This window comes from Sinohyriopsis cumingii, chromosome 10 (genome assembly GCF_028554795.1).
Source record: "Sinohyriopsis cumingii isolate HCF-2022 chromosome 10, ASM2855479v2, whole genome shotgun sequence".
NCBI classification, from domain to species: domain Eukaryota; kingdom Metazoa; phylum Mollusca; class Bivalvia; order Unionida; family Unionidae; genus Sinohyriopsis; species Sinohyriopsis cumingii.
Window position 1 is genome coordinate 68,156,569 of NC_142970.1, and position 22,125 is coordinate 68,178,693.

A 22,125-nucleotide genomic window follows, 5' to 3' on the forward strand; every position below is an offset into this window, starting at 1 on the left:
CCGATTTAATTCTGGAAACTATGAGGTACCAACATTTTAATCTAAAGACTTTTCCATAACATCGAGAATAATTCTCTATTTCTTATTAAGGATAAATACTTTGAAACTCTAATATATAAGATAAAAAAGACAGACTTAGCTGCTCATATATTTCCAGTAGAAGACGATCCATCTTATTATGAAAAGGAAAGTTGACCGAAATCGTCAGGTAGAACGTGCGGCACGGTTTCATCCCTGTCCGAAGCCTGATTTCGTCCTGCATGGTACGGGTTGTTTTCAATAGATTACACTCCTCATGATACTAAAGTTAATATTTCGACATTATGCATGTTCATATATCACAGTGTTATTAAATAGTTGCCTCCTCACCACCCTGTTAGTTCCTCGTTTAGGAGTAGTTATCGGATCTTTTGCATATAACTTAAGTGTGTGACTTGTCTCGGTTGTCTCCAGTTTAAACTAGGATTGATATAGGTGGGTGGGTAGGTGGGTTGCATGATGTACCACCCAGTCACATTATCCTGACACCGGGCCAACCAGTCCTAACACTGGCTTAAACTAGGATTGATGTAGGTGGATGGATGGGTGGGTGGGTAGCATGATGTACCACCCAGTCACATTATCCTGACACCAGGCCGACCAGTTCTAACACTAACCTCTTAATGCTGAGCGCCAAGCGAGGCAGCTGCTAGTTCCATTTTTGTAAGTCTTTGGTATCTCGGACGGGGGTCGCACCCACGACCTCCCGCATCCGAGGCGGACGCTCTTACCACCAGGCCAACGGAGCGGTAATTATCGTCTGAAATGGTAAATTTATACGTACTGTTTAAAAAAATTCAGATAATAATCTTACTGAAAATGGTCAATAAGCATAATTTCTAATTTAATCAACCACATATTCATGTGTTTTCTGCCGCATATCATATCGTGGTACTGTCTTGATTTCTCTTATATATATATATATATATATATATATATATATATATATATATATATATATATATATATATATATATATATATATATATATATATGTGTGTGTGTGTGTGTGTGTGTGTGTGTGTCTTTCTCTGTAAAATTCATTGGCAGGTAAAAGAGGCAATCAAACTTTTTCCATTAATGTTCTATAACGTTGTATTTCACTAGAGGCGAATATTCGCCGAGTCTTCTTTCTTTCCACAAAATAAATGCTTCAAGATAATAACATTGACTAAACATAATTGCCGTACTCTACATACTTTGTTTGAGACCACGTGATCTCTATTCGAAACCTCACGGAACGGATATGTCGTCTTTAGTGTAATATGATACATCTTGCTACATGATATATGCATTTGATTCTATGGAAAGCAAGGAACGCTCTAGCTGGCATAGTCTAAAACTAGAGAACTAGGACTCCAGAGCAGCAAATTGAGAATGAATTTATCAGCTGTTTATTTTATCATCTCATATCTGGTATTTGGTAAGTATATTTTAATCTTTACTGTTATGATTGTTATGTGAAATCAGTGAAACTAACTTCAGAAGAAAGAAAATAAAAACGGTTAAAAAAATATACTATGAGATACAACTAGTTATAGGACATAAGTAAATCATTGTGATAGCATAAGAAACGCGCGAACTGGTTTTAGGACTTAAAAGTAATCATTAAAATGACTTATCAGCAACGTATTATGCTATACATGTTCTAGCATTTGGTAAGCATATTTTGATGTATTTGCTCTCGTTATTTTTCAAGATTTAAATAAATCTGTGAAGGCAAAGGTCAGAAACAATAGTAAACCTTCACCCACTCTTGCCAACAAATTTAGGAGGAAAACCTTGATATCAAATAGATTATGTCATTTTATAAGGACGAAAATGAGACTAATAAAGTAAGAGGGATTGACTTGACACTTAAATTTATTTTTGAGATACAAATAATAGAAGCAAAATTAAGGCGTTCAATAAAATATTAATTCTTTCCTCCACACATATTCTGACTTACTGTAATTTATCAAATATATTTTGTGGTGGGCAACAAATGCAAGTGACTCTTATTCAGCCATTAAATATGAACCACGTCAAAAAGGCCTTGTGAAAATACCATCAAAAGCAAACATGCGCCTACATCAAAATCTATCAGATCTGATTAAATTCGCTGCCTGATGTAAACAACTATGGCGTTTGTACAATTTAAAGAGAACAAATCGCTGTCCAAGTCTTTCCTCAATTTCGACCTAAAACATTTAATTATCCAGTATCATCTCATTAACCGCACGGCGTCAAATGAAAGAAAATAAATCGATGGCAAGTAAACGAATAAATTATTAAAAATGATTAACCGCAACACGTCATATATTAATGTAACGTCATTCAGCATATGCTATATTATTACGGTGCTTGGATCTTATTTTATCGTGTTTTGAGATATATAACTTTCCTTCACAGTCTAAAAGATTTAATATTTGTAGAAAAAGATTCCCCATTTCTCATAAATAGCGATGTAATCGTATCACCCAAACAGTGTAATACGATGATCATATGTCCCATTTCTGACCCCCTTGACCAAAAGCATTGGGGTTTACTGGGACAGTAGTTGATTGAAATTTGATTACCTTCTATTTTCGTTTATTGAGGAAGAATGCATAATCATTGAATCCAAATATAAACAAAATAATGATGAAATTAGACGTCACGTCTGTCTGTCTTTACAAGCTTGTATGCGTATAAAATTGCAAGACTTTCGTTCCGCGTAGATCCGTGCTTGTTATGCGTTTAAGTGTTCCTACATTTATTTTTAGAAATTCGAAGTATTTCTATGATATTATGAAAGATATACCTTCAAAATAAATTTAAGGATTGTTTTTGAAGTTATGATCGTCCTCTTCAAGGTAGCAATGGCAGAGGAATTTAGTGAGGAGAAAATAGAAAGGGGAAAAGTAACGGGAGAAGGCGGCGATAGCTAATAATACATAAGCGTGTACATTCCACTTTGATACGCATTTCGTAGTTCGAGTAGACACGCTACACGTACGACTGTTTTGACGCGTGATTTATAGTTGGAGTAAGCACGCTAAACATGGCTGCTTTAAATGCATACATTGTAGTTTGAGTACGCACTCTACACGTGCGACTATTTGCCAATGAAGACCACGGAAATCACAGCAACCGCAACATAATCATCATAACATCAGCGTAATCCAATCATCATTAATAACATCACTACATAATAATAATAATAATAATAATAATAATAATAATAATAATAATAATAATAATATTGATATTGATACTATCACAAGAAGTAAAACAACAGCAATCCAACGACTGTAAACCATTATATATTCTGTAAGACTCTGGGAATCTTACTTCCACTAATCTGAAATGGAAAATTAACCGCACCAATTATTTTTTTTAAATCTACAAAAACTACAACATAAGAAACAAAAAAAACCAATGAAACAAATAAAGAAAACGGAACAAAGAATAAAGAGAACTTAACCGATGATGAACTAAAGGGCAATATACGTATTATAAGTAACCCTGTATTTTAAAATCGTTTTTACAAATCACATTTTTACCAAACACTATCATGGTACTTGAGTCGACTATGATATTCGTTTCTTACGTTGTTACGTAACGGATGGAATATCCTCTTTGTACGGGGGGGGGGGGGGGGGGGGGGGGCGGGCGGCGGAGAAACGTAAAGTTGCAAGAGATTTCCTACCGAAAATCGATCGCTTTCTGAGCACTCAGGTCCATCATGATCACATCCACCCAGATGTCCGGCAAGGGTTAAAGGTACAATTCATTGCTTAATCATTTTTAATGTAATTTGATGATTGCGGGGGGCGGGGGTCTGGATACTTAATAGGCATGGCAAATTTCTAACACATTTATTTAAAACTACTGCATATTAAGTTTGTGAATAGTATCATTGCATCATTTAATATGCAGCATTGCAAATTATTTCTCATACACTGTTTAATTTTTTTTCTCAACCCCATGCTTATGCAAAGTTGGATATAACTTACTTTTTTTGGCGCTAGCGGCCACCTCAACATTTCGTTACGGTTTTTTATTTACGTTTTTCATTCGCATTTATTTCCTGTGTGAATATGTGATATGGATTTTTCACTTAACTTTAATAAAACAATTCATTCATAGTGTTACTATGTCTGCAGTGTGGCAGTTCATAGTGGTGTCTAGCACTGCGGCATCATGCCACAGACCAGTAGCACGATGTCCTTCCCAGTCACATTATCCTGACACCAAGCCGACCAGTCCTAACACTACCCTCTTAATGCTGAGCGCCTAGTGAGGCAGGTGTTAGTAGCATTTGTTTTATAAGTCTTTGGAACGACTCGGCCGGAGTTCGAACCTGCAGCATCCCGCATTCAGGGCGGGCGCTCTATCTAAGGCCACCGGAGCTGTCTGATTTTGATGTAACGTCAGAGATATTAAAATGTACTAGAGGGTTTTGCTTAACTGTCTTATTTTCAATTTGCGTGTATTTATATTGCCCCCATTCTTGGGATGAATAATCATGATGTTAAACCAACTGAGTCTTACATGCTCACTCTCCGTTTTGACTGTGTTTCCAAGGTCATACATTTTACTGCTGTATAGTACTTCGAGCATGGGTTCCACATACAGACCCGAACATTGTTGTCATTTCTTTTCATTTTGTATTTCGTTCTGTTTTGTTAGTATTTCAGTATTTGTATTTATCTTGTTACTCATTTTCGTTTTTATTCCGAATTTAGGCACCGCTACTGAAGAATAACAAAATTCGTCTCTGGTTATAGTTATGAGACGATATTTTTTATAATTATCATTATGACTAATGTAAGCAAGGTTTACTATGTACAAGAAAATAAATGTAAACTTTTTACTGAAGCAATGAGTGGAGGAACTGACGAAGTATCAGACGTTAAAAAAAGAACGAATTAAAGGCCACATTTTTCATCCCCTCAACAAACTGAATCTTTCAAGATGAACTTTTCGAAAATTATTATTATTATTATTATTATTATTATTATTATACAGTGATCAGTCTTGTGTCAGGACAACAATCATACAGCACTAAATTGGAGACGGAGCTGCGTAATTATCTCTTCACCGGCTATGATGCGCTACAACGACCGAATCAGACTGTCAGTACGCAGGTCACTCTCAATCTGCTGACAGTTAACAGCCTGGTAAGTACAGCGTGTCTCGCCGTCTGTCTATCAGCCTTGTAAGCACATCGTGTTCTCTGTTTATCTCTCAGCTTTTCTCACTGGTTTTGTGTGTGTTGTTGTTGTTATTTCCTTTTTTCGTATATGTGATATTCTGGACATCAAGGTAACTTCATTCACTGCAATTATGCCTAACAACATGGATCTGAAACTTGCTTTCTTCCATAAAAAGTGTTATAACTTTTGTTGCCCCTGGTTTGCGTCTCTTTTATCTGGCGAATGAGAATACCCCTGTATAATAAGTGTATTATTTGAAGCCCGCTCTACGCACCTCAAGAAGTCAGGGGTTCAGCCCTGTCGGCAATCAATTGCACAGGTACGAACCCACCCATTTATCATTTGTGTTGTTTTGTTTTTAGAGTTCTCTGGTTCTCATTTCTTGAAAGACCAACTTAGCCACCATTTGGAAGAGTGTCTGTACAAGTTTTTATGCATAATTTGCCATCGCAAATTTAGAAAACTTCATTTTTTTAAAAATCTTGCATAAGACCACTCCCACCTTCGAGAAATTGATAAGATCTTCTGTAATTGTATTATAGGTCTTTCAAAATGGCAGAGTGTTAGACAGCTGAGGAATTGAATCGTTCATTAAATGTGGAAGTTAAAGCTTTATCACACCCAAACTCTGGATACTTATGCAAGGAAAGACCTGGTAACATTTACTAGGATTTAGATTTCAGGACTTTCGGGAAACGAAAACAAGGCAAAAGATGCCATTATTAATTTAAAAATGCAATGTTAACTAGGATTATAAACATGATGTGAATTTAGTGTAAGGTAATATCTATGTGAGTCTATTTTTGTTTCTCATTCCAGGATATTAAAGAACAACAACTCTCTGTATCTGGATATTTCTACATGGTGAGTCTCTTCATTTGTCATCGTGATGAAAACAATATTCACACATTTGTTATGTATGTATGTATGTATGTATGTATGTATGGTTGTATGTATGGTTGTATGTATGTATGGATGTAGGTAGGTAGGTAAGTAGGTAGGTATGCGTATTAGCTATTTGTGAATAAGAAAATAATTGTTATATATATATATATATATATATATATATATATATATATATATATATATATATATATATATATATATATATAATTCTAGATTTGGACAGACTCTAGACTTTCGTGGGCTAGCAACACAACCTATAGCAATATCCAGTTTTTATTCAGCAATGAAAACTACATGTGGAGACCCGCCGTCATTGTTGAAAATTCGTAAGCTGTTTTGTGTTTTCTTTAAAAAAAGTGGTTTCTTTCTTCTGTTATGTATATTTTATTTTATTTATATCTGATTTAATTGTTTACATGTTTTAAAATCTTTCTATTTTTTAATTTCATTTTATGTCAAAATAATGTAGTTCTGCCTACTAGGAACTAGTAATTTTCTGGGAAATATTTTGACTTTGACTGTTCATTTCTGTAAACACATAATACTGACCTGGTTCCCAACTTTAATTCAAAATTAGTAGCAGCCACATGAATAAGTTCTTTTTTTAATGTGGGAATAATAAAGTTGAGATCGAGGCTGTGTTGGATATTTGTAAATAGTTTTTAGTGAAGTAAACAACTTTTATTCTCGGAGTAAAATGAACGGTTATTATCAAAGACATACAGGGGCTACGTGATTTTGTATATGTAAACATGATCATGTGATCCTCTTTTTCGCAATTAGGTATTTCCAAAATTGCGCATTACTTAGTTTTAATAGTGAGGCTTAGCGAGAGATCTCGTAGTCTGGGCTTAAAAACGCTTGATGTTAAGTCTTTTCCTTCTACTGTAGCCAGTTTTCGAGGTATATGTTAATTTTTCTTCAGATTATTTGGATTCTAAATGATTAATTCGTTTATCTGGAAATATTTTGAGTGCTAATACAGAATTCTTGAACAAAGACATTTCTTTTAAAAAACTATTTGGATTTCCAAAACCGGAGGATTATTTCTTGTGTTTCTACAAGGAACTGTAGACAACAAAATTGAACAGGATACAGCATACGTCATCGCCTTCCATCTCGGATTCTTCGTAGGGACTCGAACTTGAATTGATGGGAACATTTTATTATGAGTCAGGTAATAGAGTTCTATCTCTTTTCCTCATTCTTCAACTTTTCTTCAGATTAGATATTACAGCCCTAACAAAGTTAAGAAGAAAATGTACTAGTTAAATGATAATAATAGTGCTCCTGGGATGTAAATAAGTTCCAGTATATTGCAAGATATAACCCGGTTAAACATGCAATTAATTTAGTTGTACCTGTCCCACTCAGTGAAGATTTAACCTTTGGTATGGGCAAGAGATCCTGGACTCTACCACTAGTCTGAAAGCTCCTTTCTTTTCAAGTTTTATCATATATTGACTTCATTTATGATTGTGCAGATTGCTCTTGCGACCTCACAAGCCTTTGACAACTTGTGCTTAAAATTAGAAACATAATAAAGAAGATTAATTTCAGAATCTTCATTAGAACGAAATTTCTGTTTCAATAACTTTAATGGTCCACACACAGTGTGTCCAAAAAGGAACCAGTTCAAAGGGACTGAAGCCTAAAGATTCTCGAACTGATTCCCTAACAGCAAACAATAGTAAATGAATGCCTTCATCATAATCTTTACCCGTATCAAATCAATATGATCAAGTCATATTTTTCAAAATGTGATGGAATCTTTCTAATGCCCATTGGCTCTCAGGGTGATAGGAAGAAGATTTGAATTGTTGAATGCCTAATTCGTACATATCTTGCTGTAAAATTACAGATATGAAATTTGAACCTTGATCAGACTGTACAGACTTGGGATGGCCAAATTTAGTAAAACACTTTATCAAAGCTTTTAATATTGTTTTAGATTTTATATTCCTCAAAGGAAATGCCTCTGAAAACATTCTAGACGCACACATAATGGTCAACATGTGTTGGTTTCCTGACTTGGTCTTAAGTAAGGAAACAACACAATCTACCATAATTCTACTAAATGGTTCGTCAAAGGCATGAATAGGTTGTAGATGAGCCTTATGTATTTTCTGATCGGGTTTTCCTACCATTTGATAAGTATGACAAGATCTACAGTATTTACAAACATCACGTTTGATTTATGGCCAATAAAAGTGAGTAAATATCTTGTGATAAGTTTAATTAATCCCTAAAGGAGTTTCGTGGCCAGACTAAGTTTTACTGTCTGTAAGGTTTTGGAACTACAATTTGATAGTTCATTGACCATTCGTCATCAGCAGTACCTTGAGAGGTCTCCATTTTCTCATAAGAATTACATTTGTAATGAATTAACAAACAGGAACTTCAGTGGCTTCAGTTTCACTAATGGCCCTCTGAGACAAACAGGCTATTTCAGGATATTTTTCCTGTTCGACGACAAGTGATTGTCATTTGTCACCCTGATTAGGATAAAGAGAATAAGGAGTTAAATGAGGGTCACTGTGATCAATACCCTTTGACTGGTCCAAACAAGGAGTAAAAGTGACCTCATCAAATGCCTGACCAATACATGTGTCAGCTAAAGGAATACTTTCCTCATCAACATCATTCTCAAGAGATTTCTTTGCCATAGCTCTGGTAACTGCACAAGCTGGGACATCAGAGAATCAATATTCAATTTCATCGACTTTCTGATCCAAGCAAGGCTTGTCAGTTACGAGTGGATTAACCACAACCGTTTGTCTCCAGCTAGATCGTTGACTAGTTCAATATGAAGGCCCTGAACCTGTAAAACAGTCACTGTTCCGACTGTCACGGGTCCTGAGACTAAGTCTGAAGACAAATTTACACAATGGAGATGAACATTAACAAAGCCGCACTCAACTCCCTGAATAAGAACACTCTCGTTAGAAGAAGACTTCTCAGAAAAAGGCAAAGTACCTGACAATAAAAGATTGTAAGAAGCTCTTGTGTCCCTTAAACTATTAATAGGGATAGGATTGGCCGAATCACCCACGATTGATATAGAACTCTTCGATATGAATGGTTCATAATTCTCCATAATCAAATCATTTATTAGACCCAACAAATATATTGCTTTCAATACATGTCCGTGATCTTGACCTCTTAGAAATCAGAGCATTTGGAATAGGTCTGTCCTGATTCTGATGCCTATTTTTCAATTTGTAGCAATCAAAAATAACGTGTCATTATTTTCATGCAATAGGTACAAGTAGGAAGAGACAATGATCTTGAATCAAGCTTATCAGAAGTTTGATGTTTAGAAGTTGTGCCAGTTTGAGTTTTAGAAGGGCTTGTATTAGGCTGCAATACTTTTCTGCCAGAAGACTACAGAGTAGAAGTCTTATTTACAAAAGGAACTTTATGAGTTAATGAATACTCATCAGCAGCTTGAGTAGCATTTTCCAAGGTTTCAATCTGATGCTCGTCAAGATAAAACTTAATGTCACTATGGACACAGTTTTTGAAATCTTCAAGTAATAGAAGTTATTTGAGACTTTCACAATTTCGTTCAACTTTCTTGGCTACTCACCATCTATCAAATAACTGCTCTTTTCAATAAAAATTCGACAAGAGTTTGTCCATCTTCTTTTCTAAAGTTTCTGAATTTTTGCAGATAATCTTCAAGGATTAACTTACAACCCTTTAAGATGCATTCCTTAACCGCCTCATAGTTACCACTTTGGTGAACTGACAGTGAATTGTAGACATCATTAGCCTGGCCAGTCAGTACACATCGCAATAATTGAGGTCAATGTTCCTTTGGCCATCTCAAATTGTCAGCAACTTTTTCAAAACGAGTAAAATATGTCTCCTTCTTTTTCTCTGAAAGGGGGCACTAATCTAATATATCCTTTGCAAGCTGAAAATTTAAATTTCGATTTGAAGTTTGAATATGCTTTTCACTTGCCAACTCCATTGTTTTAATTCTAAATTGATATTCCCACTCCTTCTCTCGTTCTTCCTTATCTAATTGCCTTTGAATTTGTTCTTTTTGTAACTGCATTTGTTTTCTCTTTTTCTCATTCTTCCGCTTGTAAATGTATTTGTTCTTTTTGCTACTGCGTTTGCATTCTTTCTCTTTTTCTTCCGCTTGTAAATAAGTCTGTTTTTCTTGTAACTGAATTTGTCTTTCTTTCTCTCTTCTTTTGTCTGCTTGTAAATACATTTATTTTCCTCTGTCTTCTTTCCATCTTGTATTTTAATTATAACTCCTTCATTTTTATGTCAGAGTCTGATAACCGATTTACTGATCGAAACCAAAGCACTTTTATCCAAAACATTCTATTCTACCAAATAATGAACCAAAATAATTATTATTTCTTGTTTCGCTAAGGAAGCCTATACCTCAGAAAGATCGTATTTTCTGGCAAGTTGAATCAATTCATCTTTCTTGAAAAGATCTAATTATTCCTGAGTAGGACTGGAAAGAAATATTTCCACTTTTGATTACATTTTAGAAAAAGCTTGCCGATTTCATTGAAGATTTCGAAAACTAGGAGAATTCAAATTTTAAAACATTTGAAATAGTCTAGCCAAAACTCAAAATTCCGGACGAATAAACAGCAATACAAGAAAGAGCGAAAACATCAAGCTTTCAGAATATTTATAAATTGTTAATTTCCCTTGAAAAATACCGTACAAATAAAAGAACAGAACTTACGGTTTTAAGAATCAATTTCAAGAATAATCCACGAATAAAATTTTAGAAGTCCTAATATTGAAATGTTCAAATGAATTCAAGTTCTAGTCCCGACGAAGAATCCAAGATGGAAGGCGATGAGGTATGCTGTATCCTGTACTGTGTTGAAGTATACAGTTCTGTGTAGAAACAAGAAATATCACTCCGGTTTTGGAAATAGGAATAAAAGTTTTAAGAAATGTCTTTGTTCAAATATATTCTGTATGAGCACTCAAAATATTTCCAGAAAACGAATTAATCCTTTTGAATCCAAATCATTTGAATAAACATAATAATGTTAATTCCCAAAATGACACAACAATAGAAACGCCTTTATATCTTAGTGTAAAAACATAAAAAGATTTTAAAGCTTGCAAACAAATTAGATATAAATTAAATCAAATATACATAACCAAATTTTGAAACTATTACTGTCTTTCTTTCATAAACACATAGACGAGAAGTAATCGTTGAATCTTATGTTCGAATGGTTCGAGCGTTGAGTCTCGTTTCATCGTTGCGTCGGCATGTGAGGCTGATATATACACAAAATGCTTACTTTTTAGGTTATGATTCTACGGAATAATGAGTTTGATATAGGGTATGGATACGTATTATTGAACTATATTTAACGAATTATTTCCTCTACTCTGAACAAAGCTCGAATGCAGTTCTGTATTTATTTCTCTATTTCTTTATTTATTACCTACTTTGACGCTTTTGTAGGTATTTAGGTTTCATTGTACGAATGAAATTCCAAACAATTTGGGATTTATACAAATTCCATCGTGTCTGTAAATGTCGACACGGGGACGTTAGAGCAGACACCACTGTAGGTGTGATATGAAAGTATGGAATGAAGATCTGTATCAAACCCAGATTAAATGTATGTGTAATATTACGCAATTATTGACTTCTTATCACGCCAAGACAAGTTCTTTTTTTTCTCGCTCATATTTTTGGTGTCCGTTAATTCTTGTAGAAACCAACCGACAAATTAAGTCAGTTATGGTTTATTGTAGAAGGCTTAGATTTTTCAGTTTCTTCCTGTAAAGGTCTCGTAGACTACCTTCGGATTGGGTGGGATGCTCCCAGTATTAACTTTAAATATTACAGAAGACCCAACCTGGCTCGTTTTTGTTAGAAATTGAAGTAGTGATATAGATGCAAAGCTCCGAGCCCCCAGTCAGCGATGCCAACAGTTAAATTACTGAACACACAAAAGGTGAAATTCAAATAAACAATTAATTTAATGCCATTCAATAACAGCTAGTCCTTCCTCAAATGAAATTCAATATAAAAAACATGTAACTCGTCTTTCACTCGACCAAATAACGGTCTATTTCATCATCTAACTTAGTGTGAGAGATTTTCCTCCTGTCCTGTGTTGCTACTCAAATGTATTATTTCTTGACTGGTACCCAGTACCCCTTCAGTCCAACAACCACATCCTTCATCCTTCCACTTCTTCCGTTTCCGTTCGCTCCTTTTCTTGTCTCCCAGAGACTTGGGACCAATTGTAGCGGGGTATTTCCATTATCTGTCTCCTACAGCTCCTCCGATCCGTAAAAGCTTCCTGTCCGAACACACAAAAGAACATTAGTATATTCCTCTAGCTATGTAGTCTCACACTAAACATTCGTGCACATCGAAATACTCATACTTTCTGGTATGGTACACATGGTATCAACTGCTTATCATGCATATATCAATATATTTCATCACATCGGTATATATAGATTCTCAATCTTTATATACAGAACAATATCACATAATCAGGCGCATTTCTGTACATTACACTTCTACAAAGTATACACAGATATCCACATATCCATGCGCTGATATATCCTTACACGTCATACTCCTACAAAGTATACATAAATAGTCAAATATCCCTATCAACTAATGTGGCACACTGCAACCATTGCACAAAGTTATAATTCAATTCAACATTTGCAGATATAGAATATCACATGAATAAATGCACGAGGTTACTACGAAATAACGAAATAGCTAATTACAATATTACTTATTTACATAAACATTGCTCATATCTCAAAATATGCATGTAGATCCAAAACTACAAATGAATCAAATCCTACAAATGGTCATTCTACGTACCAACGATTCTAGTAATGAAGTATGCATACTGCACATAATTGAAGTACAATTACCTTGCCGTAATAGATTGCGACAATCGAGCGAATGAGTCACTGACCTGTCCGAAGCTCCTTTGTAATTCCCAGAATTACAATGTTTCCAGCCAATTTTGAATGACGTCGGAGTAGCATATAACTTCATTATGTAATTCCCACAAGATAGTTTAGCGACTACTGACATTTTAGCTTCAAGACACTAGATTTAAACTTGCGATTCCAATGGTGGCCACGCCTTGCTCAATTCCGAGTGGATGTCGATTTACCCATGGTCTACATAATTAGCAGACATTGCCCCCTCCCCGTCAGTTTGTCAAGAGTGGATTTACGACCCCCACTTGATGTTTCTTCGAGCCCAACACCGGTAATTCATGCCACTTACCTGTGAATCGCAAGCAGCCAAATATGGTACCAGTAACAAGTTCCTATGGCCATGTTATATACAACTGGCTTCCCACCCGTCCTTTTGATGTCGACTTACACTATCGTAACATAAGCCGACCAGCCAGCTGTGTACATATCGCTTTGACACTCATTGTTCGCAAGGCTGACACTCGCAACATTTATGAAACGAATAATTATCCTCAGGGTCTGGCATATACATTTGCAATCTGGCTAAATTAAAAACAACACAGATAAAATAGAGAAAACTTGAAAAAGGAGAAAAGTTGGTGTCTATTCTGTAAACATGGATATAAATTCGATTGACTGAATCTTAAAAAAGACATTAAATTCCTCTATTGAATAGAGTCTTTACATTTTAATTGAAAAAGAGCAAAGACGGACAGACGAAAGAGGGAGAATCAGGCAGACGGACGGACAGAAAATACATCCCGTAAATAATTAGCGAAGCATGATGCACACAATTGATGATGATTTTATCTATCCTGGCGATAAGACGGCAGTATCCATAAACGATCTTTCCAAATTTCTCAGGGATATATTACCGGCCGAATGCTGCATGAAACGGCAACTCAGCTCGCTCCTGCACTCACCCTCCAAGCACTTATCAAGCTAAGTAAGTTAACAAAAGACCGGGAAAGGGCACAAGTTGCCTCGTTAGTAAGAAACGTGACAGTGGAAATCCATTCTAATTCCGGCCAATTTTATCAAGCGCTTACTGCTACAATATTCTTGAACATATAATCCACAGTCTAGGTCTCTTATACATAGCAAAACACTCAGGCGAGAGAGAGAGAGAGAGAGAGAGAGAGAGAGAGAGAGAGAGAGAGGAAGAGGGGGGATAAGACGCCATGTTCGTAAACAATGACTTCTAATCCAGCAGAATAAAAGCCATGTTACAGAGTTTGGCATGAGAAGAGATGCGCATCCATATGGCCAGTTGTAATATGTGATCATACGCCGCATAGTGTGTCATCTGGTGGATATACACGTCAGACATAACTTGATTTTTGCTTGGGTGCCACACAAGGTGACACAATATGAAAAAGTTATTCTAACTACAAGGACAAGTTAAATCATACCAGTACTTTATTTTTCCTATTGTAGTTAGGTTGTACAAAACCATGTCTAATTCCCTCGTGCCTTTTTAACGTCCTAGATGCGTTCCGCTTAGGCATCATCATCTGTTTCTCTTATAGATACCATGCCAGCTTAAATATGCTTTGAATTCTATAAAATCAATTTACAATTGTATTACAAAACGAGCAAGCTGTACATCACATATGTTGCAAACATTTACCACAGTTCGATTATGCCCATTTATGAGGGAGGCACTCAGTGATGAGCACGAGAGAGAGAGAGAGAGAGAGAGGGGAGGGGGAGTGAGATTTTTTATTTTTATTACGATAGAAGCTCTCAGAGCGTCTGAAGCTCTACTGGCCGAAACGAATTTCCAGAAATCCACGATAAATCCTTGTCTCTTTAGAAGTGCTGATTATTGCAACTATCTCGTATATTCTTGAGAATTCCAAACATGTTAAATCTGATTATAAAACAACTATTCTCTATGTTAATAGGGTGCATATATGTTCAGTGATTATATATATATATATATATATATATATATATCGAAAGCACGATGTTGACAGGATCATTTGCTCAGGAGAAGTGTCAATTGTCTAGACAGCTGCAGCGCAGTCTTCTTATCTGTCAAATAGGGACCATTGTCAACTTTTAACCGCATATAATAGGAAATGTTTTATTGGAAATCCCTTGTCGTTATGACCATGCCGGACCATGCCGGACGCTGGATGCCGAAGATCTGCCTTCGCAAAACCTCTTTTGACCATTTGAGCTGACAGTTTATTTTTTTATCTTTTTTTTTATAGTGTCAGCGATATGTCAGTGATTAGTGACACCAACACGTACATGCGGATCACCAGTGACGGTAGCGCCACATGGACACCAGGTGGAATTTATCAGACCCATTGTGACTGTGACGTCACTTACTATCCCCTTGACACACAGACTTGTAGCGTAGTGTTGAGTACGTGGGCTTATACAGCCAATGAAATTTCACTCAGCCTGAGTAGTTCGGTCGTCGATAGAACTTACTATTCCGAGAACGGTATGTTGAATTTTTTTTGTGTGTAGAAAAAACTAAGATTACCTTTGTTAATGCTGTGAGACATTTCTTTAAAACCAATATCTAACAGTTCAACGAAAAATGCGTTTGACGCTACACTTCATTTTCAATAATACCTTGCCTGATATGAATATTTAGAGTCCACGGCTGGCTTGCCGAGTTCCTTGCCCTCTCGGACAATCTCCCTGACATAGCAGAACGGCTGATATGCGGAGCAGTTTCCACCCGCCTAAAGCTTGGTGTCCCGATGTGATGTCATCGCTGCTGACCAATCGCAATGGTCGTTACATACTGAAAGGGTCGACACCTAGTACAGTCAATAACGAACTGAAATCAACTCTTGTGTGTTGGGCCCATGCCCACTCATGAAAGCCCTTCATTCAGGTCGTTAGGGAAATATAGTCCCACGAACTGACAGCTAAATTAGCGATGCTCCTTGAGCACATAAACGCCTGTGGGATGTGGCACTAATTCCTTCCCCCAGGAACATTTAGCATCCCGCTGTGCGGAAATAAACCCATCGCGCGTGCCCTTTTGAGTGCACGCGACGTAAATCCAAGTAATCAATCAAAATAAATTTAGAACAATGATACAGTACTAGTTGCGGATACTTTCTTAACAGGTATTGCTTAGTGAATTAGTCGATACAGTCTGAATACTATACATTGATTTACACTGCATAGCATAACACCAAGCCAAATAAATAAATATATAAATTTGGTCATGCTGTGTGCATAAATTACTTAATTTTTTTCTCCAACAGGTGAATGGGAGATTTTGTCCGTATCTGGTACAGCAACCTCAACTACCAGAGAGTCCCAGAGCTTTTCCCGCCTCAAATTCACCCTAACTTTAAGACGGCGCCCTCTGTTTCACATCCTGAACACGTTTATACCGGTATTCATCATGGCAACACTGATTGTTATTGTTTTCAAACTACCTCCGGACTCTGGAGAGAGAATAGGAATGTCCTTGACGGCTTTATTGGCATACGCGGTCTACCTCACACTTATATCAGATAACATTCCTAAAACGTCAAAGGCCGCATCTCTTCTCTGTAAGTATGCTAAATATGTTTAACACAGACACACGCAAACATGCATCCATCCATACACACAAACACATCCATCCATCCATCCATCCATCCATCCATACATACATACATACATACATACTTACTTACAGACAGACAGACAGACAGCCAAGTATATGTTACTATACTGCCAAGCCCTAAATGACGAACGTAATACTATGTTTGAAAAACTAACAGATGCAATGGACATTCTAGACTCGCACTGGCTTTTTGGTCAGGACAATGACTCATTACTTCATATCATTTTGGGCAAGAGAGTGGACATCTTTGATTCTATGGATGATCAGTCATGGCAGGCATTCGTGAGTGTGGTGGCTGATGGAATAGACACAATGTACAGAAGAATAAATGACCTTGAAAACGATATATGATACTATGCTTCTTCAGTAAATTAGGGAAATGGACCCATTTAATTTTGATCTTATAAATTATCTACATGTGTTTAAAGTGAGAGAGAACATGATAATCCATTTAAATCGTTACAGTCGAATTTGAATAATTTTAATATCTTCATTTTCCGTTCTTAATCTATGTTGCATATATATCTTGTTTGCAATGAGTTCTCTCACTCATGTGTTACGATACTGCGTTTTCATTACGTTTCTTTATATATATATATATATATATATTTATATATATATATGTGTGTGTGTGTGTGTGTGTGTGTGTATGCATGTGCGTATATATATATATATATATATATATATATATATATATATATATATATATATATATATATATATATATATATATATAGTGTACTGTAAGTCCATTAATGTCAAGCTATGTTCCTATCTTTTCTGTATTATCAAAAAATTCACTGAATGAAATCTCTTCTGAAGAGGAAATAAAGAAAGTCAGTTAGTCAGTTAGTCAGTCATACATGCATGCATGCATGCATGCGTACGTACGTACGTACGTACATGCATACATACATACATACATACATGCATAGATACATACATACATACATACATACATACATACATACATACATACATACATACATACATACATACATGCATACATACATACATGGACGTGGACTGAAACTTTTGTCTTCTGATGCTAAAATTCTAAATTACCTTTTTGTGTCTCTTACAGCAATCTACCTGACCATAATACTATTCCTCAGCGCGCTCTCTATTTTGCTAACTATTTTTATCCTTGACTTCTACTTCAACGTCGAAGGAGATAAAGTTCCCGCCTGGCTCAACCGGTTCACGCATAACGTGATGGTCAAATTCTCGTGCTGGAAGGGAAATGCATGCTTTAGCAGGGAAAACGAAGTTACACCTACCGACGAGGTTACAGTGTGTTCATCTAGCAATACGGTATTGAAGCTTGACGAGAAGAAAGTGATTCCTAATGCAGGCCTTGAGAAAAAGAGGAAACTGTCAATGGATACAACTTGTTCCGACGATAGCACAATTCCGGAATATTCGTGGAAAGAAATTGCGCTGATAATGGACAAATGCTGTCTTTATATGTTCATGATTCTTGTGATTTTAGCGACGCTAATAATATTTGTTATTCTTGGAGCGAAGTACTGATTTTTCTTTTTGTTTTGCCACATTGAATCAAACAGGCGTTTGACGTTTATACGAATACAGACATACGTTTGACATGAATATTGACGAACAAAACAAATCTGAATGCAAAGTTAGTTAATATTAGAAAGATATTATTTAGTGTAGATGGCTGTTATATATTCATACATTTATCTTTGGAGGGTTTGAGTTTTTCTGTTATGTTTTTGTGGGGTGGAGATTCTTTGGCGGACTGGAGTGCAAACAGAATATAAATTTGACAAATGGTTAGAAATTACTGTTTGATGCTAACCAATGAACAAATATTTTTATTTTCTGATGAATGATTCTGTGAATGTAGATCATGAAAAAGGAAGGCAACGAAGTTGACAAAATTAACACTTTGTGACGGACAGTTTGAAATATCTGTACAGAAATACAACTCAGCAATCACAGATGTCAGAGATAAGAAAATAGTTTGTGATTATCTTCTACAGCAAGGTCAAAAAGCAATGCAACGTGTAATGGAAGCCATATTACTCCATAGGAAATAAAAGGGACAAATTGTAGATAAGCTAAATTAAGCAAAGGAAACCCACTTTTAATGAGACTTGAATAAAGAAATGACAATCGATTCATGATGTTAATACTGTATACAGCAGATCGAGATTTTACCTGTCCATAATGCAACATATTTCAACCAACTAAATAACCCTTGTCTTCATACATGACAAAATAACTTTGTTCTTTTTTTGTAGTACACCTTAAGGTAATATAAGCTGAATCAATTATTTTCCTCTTACCTTTCCTTGTCACTGAACACATGATAGTTGTAGGTTTTTAATTTGGTTATTTTTATTTATTTTTCTTCGGAGATTTCCCATCCGTTTACCAAATACCTCGTTATTCGTCAGTTTACAAATTCTTTTCAGAATCAGTTCTTGTTGCCTTAGACTTTTATATATTTCAGTGTTGGATTTAAACAACAGTTCTTGATATAACAAAACAAATTCATGTATCTTTTACAGTTTTAAAAATAACCTAACTCTATGTAAAGCTCCATATTTATGCAATGAATGCCCATCTCTGTTTTTCTTTTTCAATCACGTTATAGTTTTCTAATTGTTGGTGTTGCGCATTTGCATTCCTTTGTAAGTGTCATACTCATATGGAATTCTTTGCATTCCTTTGTAAGTGTCATACTCATATGGAATTCTTCTCTTTGGAGATAACAATGAGTTCTTGAAATAGTTAATGACATAAATGGAATCGTCTGACATTTTGAACTCACCCAGTTGTGACTTGCGCCAGTTCAACGATGAATCTAATATATTGTTGTTCAGTTAGGACATAATGTTAATAGGGTGCATGTGTTACTTGGAGTTATAACTTAGCTCTAAGAATCTGAGTGATATTGCTACGATGTATGCAGTGTAGCAGTTTATAGTGATGTCTGCCACTGGGACATCATGCCGCAGACACGTGGCATCATGTCTCTCCCAATCACATGATCCTGACACCAGGCCGACAAGTCCTAACACTAATTTCTTAGTTCTGGGCTATTAGCGAGGCAGCTGTTAGTATTATTTTTATAAGTCTTTGGCATGACTCGGCCGGCTTTCGAACCGCAACCTCTCACATCCGAGGCGGACGCTCTAACGACTTAGGCCACCGGGCAGGTCTTAATCCTAAAAGACGTTTTGTAAATAGCTATTCAGCGAATAACATAAATAGAGATTACAAAATCCATTTTAAAAACAAATGTCAAATAGAATTAATCTCTTTCTTTTTGTAATAGCTATTCAGGTCTGTAGGTGTGTGAAGTTTCAAAATGTTTATAATAGCAATTGTCATTTAATGTTTCGGTAATTTAGACTTGAATGGATTTGTTCTTTTGGTTGGTATTTTCTGTTTAATTTGATATTTCAAACCTAGATTTGTATTCATATGTATAAATTGTTTTCTTAAATATCCAAACTGTATATTTGTTAACTGTCTCAGTGTGTTTTTAGATATTTCAATATTTAATCATTCAATATTTTAAGCTTTATATATATATATATATATATATATATATATATATATATATATATATATATATATATATATATATATATATATATATATATATTGACCACTCTATGAATCTAAATCTAGAAAAACTAATTGTTCTTTTATTATTTCGTCTCTTTTTCATGAATTTATAATTTTTGAAATCCTTACTGAACGAAATGTATATTTTTTTATTTGTTATTAGCTTTATTTTTACTTAATGATCTTTGTTATTTACTCAGTGTCATGAGAAAGCAAAAGATTGTCGCCACTGAACAGTTTATGAATAAAATATTTTATATGTTTTGTTTGGATAATTGTAATTGAATTTCGGTCGTTATGCGCTGATCCTCTGAAATTACGTTAGGTGATTATGGCCTCTAATATTGCCTTTAAATATTTCCCACTAGCAGATGTGATTATGGCCTCCAATATTATATTTAAACATTTCCCACTAGAAGATCTGATTATGACCTCCATCATTGTCTCTAAGTATTTCTCACTAGCAGATGTGATTATGGCATCCAACGTTGTCTTTAAATATTTCCCACTAGCAGATGTGATTATGGCCTCCAACATTGTCTTTAACTATTTCCCACTAGCAGATGTGATTATGGCCTCCAACGTTGTCTTTAAATATTTCCCACTTGCATATGTGATTACGGCCTCCAACGTTGTCTTTAAATATTTCCCACTAGCAGATGTGATTATGGCCTCCAACGTTGTCTTTAACTATTTCCCACTAGCAGATGTGATTATGGCCTGCAATATTGTCTTTAAGTATTTCCCACCAACAGACGTGATTATGGCCTCCAACATTGTCTTTAACTATTTCCCACTAGCAGATGTGATTATGGCCTCCAACGTTGTCTTTAAATATTTCCCACTTGCATATGTGATTACGGCCTCCAACGTTGTCTTTAAATATTTCCCACTAGCAGATGTGATTATGGCCTCCAACGTTGTCTTTAACTATTTCCCACTAGCAGATGTGATTATGGCCTCCAACGTTGTCTTTAAATATTTCCCACTAGCAGATGTGATTATGGCCTCCAACGTTGTCTTTAACTATTTCCCACTAGCAGATGTGATTACGGCCTCCAACGTTGTCTTTAAATATTTCCCACTTGCATATGTGATTACGGCCTCCAACGTTATCGTTTCCCACAAGCAGACGTGATTATGGCCTCCAACATTGTCTTTAAATATTTCCCACTAGCAGATGTGATCATGGCTTCCAACGTTGTCTTTAAGTATTTCACACTAGCAAATATGATTATGGCCTGCAATATTGTCTTTAAGTATTTCCCACCAACAGACGTGATTATGACCTCCAATATTGCCTTTAAATATTTCCGACTAGCAGATGTGATCATGGCTTCCAACGTTGTCTTTAAGTATTTCCCACCAACAGACGTGATTATGACCTCTAATATTGCCTTTAAATATTTCCGACTAGCAGATGTGATTATGGCCTCCAACGTTGTCTTGGAATATTTCCCACTAGCAGATGTGATTATGGCCTCCAACGTTGTCTTTAAACATTTCCCACTAACAGATGTGAGTACGGCCTCCAATATTGTATTTAACTATTTCCCACCAGCAGATGTGGAGTAATAATTACAGCGTCCCTCACGCCCTTGCAATCATATATGTATAAATATTTAATGGAGACTAATATTGACGGATGTATTGAGTCGATTCTATTATCCACATCAAATGAAGATAAATATTAAAAAATTGGTTGATCAGCTAAAACACAGTCTAGTGTAGTAGCAGATTTATCTGGATTACATGCATTTTTAACGCCTTTATCAGCCTAATAAGCACAGTAATTCTGTAAAAGTTAGTTTTCCTTCATAATGGTTTATCTCCCTTTTGGCA

At 35.6% G+C, this 22,125-nt stretch overlaps 1 protein-coding gene across 1 annotated transcript; it reads left to right on the plus strand.

Moving 5' to 3' along the window:
* Positions 1 to 1,365: 1,365 nt before the first annotated feature.
* On the plus strand, positions 1,366 to 20,547 carry LOC149790335 (neuronal acetylcholine receptor subunit beta-3-like). Its single transcript, XM_089973449.1, has 7 exons — positions 1,366 to 1,462; positions 5,032 to 5,183; positions 6,039 to 6,083; positions 6,339 to 6,451; positions 15,311 to 15,549; positions 16,331 to 16,624; positions 17,765 to 20,547. The coding sequence occupies exons 1-7, from the start codon at positions 1,417 to 1,419 to the stop codon at positions 18,211 to 18,213; spliced, it is 1,338 nt and encodes a 445-aa protein (XP_089829575.1). The 5' UTR covers positions 1,366 to 1,416; the 3' UTR covers positions 18,214 to 20,547.
* The last annotated feature ends 1,578 nt before the right edge of the window (positions 20,548 to 22,125 follow it).